At 47.2% G+C, this 9,551-nt stretch overlaps 1 protein-coding gene across 1 annotated transcript; it reads right to left on the bottom strand.

The window, feature by feature from the left end:
• Window positions 1-1,324: 1,324 nt before the first annotated feature.
• LOC128052043 (uncharacterized) lies at window positions 1,325-7,167 on the bottom strand. The gene is given in 5 exon segments (XM_052644516.1): window positions 1,325-2,044; window positions 2,338-2,976; window positions 2,978-3,762; window positions 3,765-6,801; window positions 6,850-7,167. Coding segments are annotated over 5 exon segments (5,499 nt in total).
• Window positions 7,168-9,551: the final 2,384 nt, after the last annotated feature.

The following is a 9,551-nucleotide window of genomic DNA, read 5'->3' as shown; positions in this document are numbered from 1 at the left end:
CTGTTATGCACCGAGCCCGTATCTCTGAACCGACCGAGAGAAAGCAAGTCCTCCACGGTAATGCAAAAAGGCAGGAAGGGAGTTTATTTCTAGCGCGCTAGGGTCTGAGTCTCATCCGACACAGCGGAATCCGACAGGGACCCCAAACAAAGGGATATGGTGGTTTATATACAGTCAGTTCTTTGTCTCAGTTACAGGAGTAGCTGGCGTTACATGATTGGCTAGACAGGATGAGCGCATGTTCTGTCTCTTTCTGGTTGGTGTGTACGGGAAGTCTTCCTAATTTGGTCAAGGAATGTTGTTTTTTCTTTCCAGCTAACAGGAAACATGACTCAGGTCCCTGGTGTTATGCACCTCATTGAGCCGTCTGGCCTTCCTGACATTCCCCCCTGTTTTTAGATCATACAGAGGAATCTTCCTCTGGTTCCTGAGACACAGTCTGATATTGTTGCCGAAGCACAAACAGCTGTACTGTATTTATGCGTTCCTTTACAAAGGCTACAAGTCTATTGATAATGCATGGGCCAAAGGTAAGCATTAATAAAAGTACTAATAGGGGTCCCAGCAATGTGGAGATTAGGGTGGTCAACCAAGGGGACTGTTGAAACCAAGACTCAAACCACCCTTGTTGAGCCTCATGTTCTCTTTTACGTTGGGCTAATTCTTCTCTCACTTTAGCCATAGATTCCCTGACTATTCTGGTGTGATCAGCATAAAAACAGCACTCTTCTCCTAGGGCTGCACAAAGTCCTCCTTGTTGCAGAAAAAGCAGATCTAAACCTCTCCTGTTTTGCAGGACCACTTCAGATAGTGAAGTTAAAGATGATTCTAAATGACTAATAGATTGTTCTATATGGGTAATGTCTTCATCTATGGCCACTCTTAAAGAGTTAAATCCTTAACTTTGCATGGACAGAGCTGCTATTCCAGTTCCGGCCCCAGCTATTCCCAGACTGAACATAGTTGCTATGGTTATGGCAGTAATGGGCTCTCTCTTAAATTTATAAGCTCTTTCTTGTTGATTAAGAGTGAATTTGTGGGCCCAATAATCGTATACAGCTTCTTCTGGTCGATACAGTATCTTTGGTATCACAGCCAACATAACACAGAATTCTTTTTTAGGGTCAAAGATTGAGCTGTGTAAGTGTGGAGTCAGCCCCGTGTGTGAACAGACCCACCATCCTCCCATCCGTGGTATTAGCCACCTGGCTATGGGCAAGTCCATAGGCTCAAAGACATGCGCACACAGTGGAGACCTCTCTGATAATATCTTGCCCATACATAACCCTTTTCCCCCTACCTCTCCCATTGTAAGTCCTACTTTTCATTCTCCCCATTGACATTGGGGAGGATCGGTGCCGTTGGCCAGGTTGTAAGAGGCGTTGAGGCCTACTACCTCGTAATAAGGGGGAATTAAGTTGTAACAGAACCAACAGGATTTAGTTGCCTCAGGATGGGTTTGATTTAAGGTAGCATAAGCTGCCTTTACTAATTTCCACAGTGGATCTGTTTGTCCAAGTTTAGCAAGGGGGCCCGCCTCTGGGTCTTTTGTTGGTCCCTGGGATGTAGGTAGGGAGGTTGTCGGGTAGAGCGTTGCATGGACCTGTTCAACGGGGTTTGGACCGATACTATACATTTGTACTGGTTCTAAAACTTGACTCACAACAATGATCCCATTATAAGTAGTCAGGTCATTTCTAGTCTGAAGTCCCCATGATATCCCGTTGACCCAGGCCTTCTCTTTTTTTGCTTTGTCAATGTTAAACCTTATTTTTACCTGGGCAAAGTTATGATCCTTTTCCCTATTGGAGTACGGAGGTACGGGTCCTACAAATGAGAAGTTAAGCAAGTCCCGATTTCCTACATCCCCCCGTCTATACCCTGGAGTCTCTGACCCATCATTAGAAGTTACGCAGTCCCAAGATTTACAATAAGAGTCCTGTATCCCCCCACAGATCTTCCAGTTGTGCCTGGGTGCACCTGGACATGCCCAGAATGCATGATTCTGGAGGTAGCCCCTCTTCCAAGGTACATTTACCACCGGCTTAAGGTCAAAGTATAAGTCTGGCCACCAAGTATTTGGTGGATGTATTGCGGTGGTGGAGTTAAGCATCTCACGTGTTAGTCCATTTTGCAGTTTCCAGGTGATTTTGACGGGTCGGTGCGGGTTCACGCTGGCAGCTTCAGAGCAGAGTAACATGGTCATCCATAAGATGGTCCAGATGAGTTGCCTTGGTCCTGTTGACGACGCCGGAGCTTCAGCCTCAGGGGGTTGGACGGGTGCAGAGACGCTTCCCATTCTTTTTTAGTGTCTTCCTGCTCTGCTGAAGTAGCTGGGTGTACGTGGTTGCAATGCACCCAAGTGCCGATACCGTCTATCTTTAGGGCAGTTGGGGTGGTAAGAAGAACAACATAAGGACCCTTCCACTTAGGTTCTAGTGCCTTGATGTGGTGCCTTTTGACCCAGACCCAATCTCCGGGGCCGATGTTATGTGAGGGGCTGGTCCCCTTGTTTTGACCCTCATGTATTTCCCGGAGCAGTTTCCAGACATGAGAATGCACTTTGCCCAAAGCCATCAAAGCCTCCTGGAATTGTCCCAAAGTAGGAGGTGGAAGTTTCTTTCCTTCAAATATTGGACATACAGGGGGAGGTCACCCATACAGAATTTCAAATGGGGTCAGATTAAGCTGATAAGGAGTATTACGTGCACGAAAGAGGGCGAAGGGAAGGAGAGTCACCCAGTCCCTGCCAGTCTCTATAGCCAATTTAGTTGAAGTTTCCTTTAGGGTCCGATTCATTCTTTCAACTTGCCCTGAGCTCTGTGGGCTGTATTCACAATGTAATTTCCATTTGGTCCCCAGAGCTAGGGCAAGGCTCTGAACTATTTGGCTCACAAAAGCAGGTCCATTATCAGAGCCAACAGTCACCGGCAGACCAAACCTGGGAACTATTTCTTCTAAAATATTTTTAGCCACTAACCATTGCAGTTTCTCCCTTAGTAGGAAAAGCTTCTACCCACCCTGAGAAGGTATCTACCAACACTAACAAGTACCGGTAACCATACTTGCCTGGCCTTACCTCGGTGAAATCTATTTCCCAGTGCTGTCCTGGCCTTTCTCCCTGATACATCAGTCCTGCATGTTGCCTCTTTCCTGGCCTCATCTGTTGACATGCCTTACAAGCATGTACTGTGTTCTTCACAGTTGTTTGGTGCTGGGGGAATTGCAGGCGCACAGTTTGAAAAAGCATCAGAGTCTTTTTCTCTCCCAGATGAGTAGACGAGTGTAGATGCTCACACAGTTGCCGTCCCAACTGAGCAGGGAGTATCAAGTAACCATCGGAGTCTCGGTACCATCCATCCTCTCCTTGTTGGAGGTTAGGACGTTCCTGGATCCAGGCAAGGTCTGTGGATGAATACTCAGGGGTTGGGGTCAAAGTTCCCATACCTGGGGGTGGAAGTCTGATCACCAACACCAGAGCAATAAAATCTTCATCAGCCACTTTTCGAGCTGCCAGATCTGTGGCACGATTTCCTCGTGCTGTGCGGCTATCCCCTTTTTGATGTCCAGGTACATGTACTATTGACACAGCCTGAGGCAACTGCACAGCCTCCAGAAGTCGACGGATTTCTGGCAAGTTTTTAATCTCTTTTCCTTCAGCTGTCAAAAACCCCCGTTCCCGATATATCGGGCCCTGGATGTGTACCGTGCCAAAAGCATAGCGACTGTCAGTAAAAATAGTTATTCTTTTTCCTTTACTCTCTCTAATGCCTGAATCAGGGCAATTAACTCTGTTCTTTGTGCTGAGGTGTCTGGGGAAAGAGTCTCCACCCATATCATCTGTCCAGAATCATCTATCACTGCAGCCCCCACCCATCTCTCTCCATCTTTTACATAGCTGCTTCCATCTGTAAACCATATTAGCTCACTGTTATCCAGTGGCGTATCTGTTAAGTCCTTCCGTATTGCCATTACTCCGGCCAGTATCTCATTGCAATCGTGGAGGGGGCTATCCCCCTCCGGATTGGGCAAAAGAGTAGCCGGGTTTAGAGTGCAGGGCGTTTGAAAATGAATCCGTGAGGTGTCAAGTAGCAGGGCCTGGTAGTGTGTCAAGCGGGCATTGGAAATCCATTTACCCGGGGGTTGTTTCAGAACTCTCTCTATAGCATGAGGAGTGTAGACCAAGAGTCTCTGTCCATAAGTCAGTTTATCAGCATCATGGACTAGGAGCATGGTGGCTGTGATGATTTGGAGGCAAGGTGGCCATCCAGCTGCCACTGGGTCCAATTTCTTGGAAAGGTAAGCTATGGGATGCTTCCAAGGTCCCCACTTCTGTGTTAGTACCCCTTTTCCTATCCCTCGCCATTCATCTATAAATAATTGGAAAGACTTAGATGGGTTAGGAAGGGCAAGGGCAGGAGCTTCCAGCAAGGCATGCCTGAGCTCCTGAAAGGCCGTTTTCATTGACTCAGTCCATTTCCAGTCTTTGTTTTCTTTGGTCCCTTCATACAGGGGCCTGGCCTTTTCTGCAAACCCCAAGATCAATAATCGGCAATATCCCACAGTTCCCAGAAATTCTCTCACTTGTCTAGGGTTGGCCGGCTCAGGGATCTGGAGGATGGTTTCTTTCATAGCCTGTGTTAGCCACCTCTGGCCCTGTTTTATCTTATAACTGAGGTATGTAACCTCTTGCTTGGCAATCTGGGCCTTTTTGGCACTGGCCCTGTAACCTAAAGTCCCCAAGGTTTGGAGAAGGTCACCTGTTGCCCCTTGGCACTCTGTTTCCATAGTTGCTGCCAGAATAAGGTCATCAACATATTGTAATAAAACAATGGTAGGGTGTTCAAACCAATACTCACAGAGGTCTTCATCCAAGGCCTCGTTAAACAACGTGGGTGAGTTTTTGAAACCCTGTGGTAAGCGAGTCCACGTCAGCTGCACAGGAGTCTGACCACCGTCTTCCTGCCATTCTAAGGTGAAGATCTCTTGGCTTGCAAGGGCAAGAGGCAGACTGAAAAAGGCATCTTTTAAATCTAAAACAGTATACCAAACGTAGCTTGGTGGCAAGCTGCTTAGCAATGTATAAGGGTTAGGAACTGTAGGATGAATATCACTCACCCGTTTGTTGACTTCTCGCAGGTCTTAAACCGGTCTAAAATCAGTTCCCCCAGGCTTCTTTACGGGAAGCAGGGGAGTGTTCCATGGGGACCGGCACTTTCTCAAGACCCCAGCATCTATGAGGCATTGTATGTGAGGAGTAATTCCTTGCCAAGCCTCTTGACTCATGGGATACTGCCGCACTCTCACCGGTGTGGCACTGGCTTTCAGTTCCACAATAATAGCGGGCCTCTGTTTGGCCAGTCCCATTCCTGCTGTTTCAGCCCAGGCCTGAGGGTATGTCTGAACCCATGGCTGTACTTCAGGACTTATTGTCACTGGGGCCTCTGGCAAGTACAGTCTGTATTCATCCTTTAATGCCAGAGACAAGACCTGAAGAGGATGCCCGGTTCCATCTAAAACTGACACTTGCCCGTGGTCGAAATGAATTTGGGCATTTACTTTAGACAGTAAATCTCTTCCCAGCAAGGGCGCTAGACACTCAGGTATCACCAGAAAGGAATGGGTTACCTGGTGGGCCCCCAAGTTCACATGCCGTTTTGTAGTCCATCCATATTGTTTAGTCCCGGTTGCTCCCTGCACCCAGCTACTTTTCTTAGACATGGGTCCATCTCTTTGGCTTAAGACTGAGTATTGAGCTCCCGTATCCACCATGAAGCCAACCGGTTTCCCCTCCACATTTATAGTTACCCAGGACTCGGAGAGGGGCGTTGAGCCCTGACCCCCCTAGTCACTATCCTCACCCGCGTAGAGGATATGACTGTCTGGAGAGGGAGTCTCGTTCTTGGGATTTTTGGGCCCCTCTTTTAGGTTTTTCTTGGGGCATTTATCTTTCCAATGTCCAATCTCCTTACAAAACACACATTGGTTTTTTTCAAGCTTACGCGTTGCAGGTTTTTCCTCAGTCTTTGAGTCTAGCTTTTTCCCTTTCTGGAACCTATTTTTGTTTTCAACTCTGGCGAAAAATATCTGAGCCAGCTCTTTTTGGTTCTTACAGTTTTCTTCAGCTCTAAATTCTCTTTCCTCCCTTCTAATGTGGTCCTCTCTCTCCTCTGGGGTCTCTCTATGATTGAAAACTCTCTCTGCTGCCCTCACTAGATCTTGCAGGGACTGTTCACCCAGCCTCTCTACCTTTTGTAACTTTCTCCTAATATTGGGGGCTGCCTGATTCACAAATGCGAGCATAACTGCTGCTCGAGACTCATCTGCCTGTGGGTCCATAGGAGTATACTGTCTAAAAGCTTCCATTATCCTTTCAAGGAAGGCTGCTGGGCTCTCATTTGGCTCTTGCCTCACTGAATTTACCTTGGCCAAATTAGTTGGCTTTCTGGCAGCCACTCTAAGGCCGGCCATAAGGATCTGGCGGTACATTTGGAGACTCTCCCTACCTTCAGCGCGTTTGAAGTCCCAGTTGGGTTGCACCAAGGGGAACCCCTCCTCAATGAGGTTAGGCTGTGTTGTGGGCCTTCCATCTACCCCCGGCATGTTCTTCTGAGCTTCTAACAGGATTCGCTCACGCTCCTCTGTAGTGAAAAGCACCTGTAACAGTTGCTGACAATCATCCCAAGTGGGGTTGTGAGTAAAGAGGATAGATTCTAAAAGATCAATAAGACCCTGCGGTTTTTCAGAGAAAGAGGGAGTCTGACTTTTCCAATTGTACAAATCACTAGTGGAAAAGGGCCAATACTGATATGTCCGTTCCCTGCCCTCTCTGGCTGGCCCCGTCCGGACCAGAAACGCTTGAACAGAGGAGGAGGGAATTTCCGGGCCTTCTTCTTCCACTGTGCTGGCCACTTCCCTTGCTCTTCCCTGAGTTCCCTGGGCGGGGCCCCCTTCCCTAGGAGGAGCCGAGGGCTCCGCCCTCCTCCGGGCTTCTCCCGATGAAACTTGTGGAACCTGTGGAAGCAAGGGCGGATGTGGATCCGCATACGGGGGTGGGAACAATTCGGTCTCCAGATCTATCAGATTAGGATACAGAGAAGATTCCTGGAAGACCAGCTTTGGTTGATTGTCGTCCTTTTTTCCTTCTTTTTCTTCGGAAGACTTCATGACTAATACCTGCAGGTTTGGCAAGGTTGGGGTTGGGGAAGAGGGACGGGGAGGTTTAGAGGGTTTAGGAGGAGCAAGAACGAAAGGTTTAAGCCATTCCAGTGGATTCCTCACTAGATCCTGCCAGACTATGATGTAGGGAGTCTGATCAGGGTGTCCGGCAGGACTAGGAGCAAATACCGCTCTTTAACTGCTTGGACAATCTGGGGACTGAAGGTTCCCTCTGGTGGCCATCCAACATCAAAGGTGGGCCACTCCGTGGAAAAGAAAGTCACCAATTTGCTCTTCTTCACCAGTAACAAAAGATTCTGAGCTCTAGACTTGAAATCAGAAAAATGGTCAGTCATCAGAGACAGCGGAGTAGAAGTAGATTGCCCCATGGGTACAGAGAACACTAACAGCAACAGCGAGATTCACACAGACAGACAGTGCTGGCACACTGAGACACGAAAACAACACTACAAACAGACTCCAACTCCAATATTACTTTCAGTTCTCTCTACAGCACTTATAACCCCTTCTCTGCTTGCAAGCATCTTACCGCCAGGATGTCCTCTGTGCCAGCTGCCCTCCTGGTATGCTACCGGGGACCCGGCCTTACGCTGGACTTGCCTCTTCACTTTATACTTAGATGCCTCCCCAGCACGATACTGGGCCCCGGACTTAATCTGGGCCTCTGCTACATTAGCACCGGTGCTCAGAGTTCTTACCTCCTAACGAGGTGGCCCCCTTCTACCAGGAGAGTTGTTCCCCCCCGGTGGGACAGAGATCCCGGACGAGCCCCCAAATGTTATGCACCAAGCCCGTATCTCCGAACCGACCGAGAGAAAGCAAGTCCTCCACAGTAATGCAAAAAGGCAGGAAGGGAGTTTATTTCTAGCGCGCTAGGGTCCGAGTCTCATCCGACACAGCGGAATCCGACAGGGACCCGGAACAAAGGGATATGGCGGTTTCTATACAGTCAGTTCTTTGTCTCAGTTACAGGAGTAGCTGGCGTTACATGATTGGCTAGACAGGATGAGCGCATGTCCTGTCTCTTTCTGGTTGGTGTGTACGGGAAGTCTTCCTAATTTGGTCAAGGAATGCTGTTTTTTCTTCCCAGCTAACAGGAAACATGACTCAGGTCCCTGGTGCTATGCACCTCACTGAGCCGTCTGGCCTGCCTGACATTGACATTTCCTTCTTCAATGCAGGGAAGTGAAAAGTGAAAGCAAAGTTGCTCAGTCATGTCCGACTCCCATGGACTGCAGCCTACCAGGCTCCTCTGTGCATGGGATTTTCCAGGCAAGAGTACTGGAGTGGGTCCCATTGCCTTCTCCCCATGCTTGTGTTAGGGAAATTAAATTAATAGTCTTATTTATGCTTCAGAGACAAAGCAGAGCAGGCCTCTGACCTTGGTTCTAACCTGCCTGGACACTGCCCTGACTGATAGTGACTGTGAGTGACTGCCTGCTGTGAGTGCAAGGTTTGCAACACCATGGATAAGATGGGGGAGGAATCTTTGAGATTTTTGAGACACTGAAGGGGGCCTGGCCAACCAAGCCCTAGACTTAGCAACATTCCAAGTTTTACAAGACAAAACAAACAGTATTAATGTTAAACCAGGCTTGCAATTTGGTTACATTTTGATAAAGATAACAGTTTGTGTCCCTCCTGGGATTATAAACAGGGACCCCTGAACTGCAGTCCTTGAAATCTCACCCATGGATCCTACACACTGCCTGGGACCCTTTCCAATTTGGGACTCTGGATGCACTGTGATACGGGACTTCCCAGTGTTGTTTAAGTCTGGATGTTGGACAAAACCCAGTTTGATGATGTACTCTCTGCTCTTTCTATTTCTCTTTTGTTTTAATGTTTGTATATTGAAAGTAAGCTAGATAATTCCCTAATAAATATCTGTGTTATTTATTTGTATTTAATGAGTGGCTTATTTTGTTAACAAATCCTTTGATCCTGAGACAAAAGTGAAAACTTTCAGCAAAACAGCTTGTTAGAATTTATATTTGGTATGTTTGAAGTCTAAAATTGAGAAGCAGTGGTTTCAGGTTCATGGAGAACAGAAAGAACAAGAACAAGATCACGTGTATATATATATATATAGATAGATATAAAATATATAATTATATACTTGTTCAGATCTAAAATCTTAAGAGTCTAAATACTGTTTGACATTTAATGCTCAGTTTTATTTTTAAACAATCCTGTCTTTTCTAGCTAATTTTAAAGAGGCTTAGGAAGCAATACATTGTGGAAAATAATGTGCGGAGTTCAGATACATAAATCTTAAGTACAGATCCTGGCTGTTCTGACAACTCTCTGTATAACAGGACACTGGCTTATTCATTAATCTCTGACATCCAAAGTTTCATATTTGAACATGT

Source organism: Budorcas taxicolor, chromosome 8 (assembly GCF_023091745.1).
Source record: "Budorcas taxicolor isolate Tak-1 chromosome 8, Takin1.1, whole genome shotgun sequence".
Classification (NCBI taxonomy): Eukaryota; Metazoa; Chordata; class Mammalia; order Artiodactyla; family Bovidae; genus Budorcas; species Budorcas taxicolor.
This window is presented reverse-complemented; position numbering and strand designations above follow the sequence as displayed.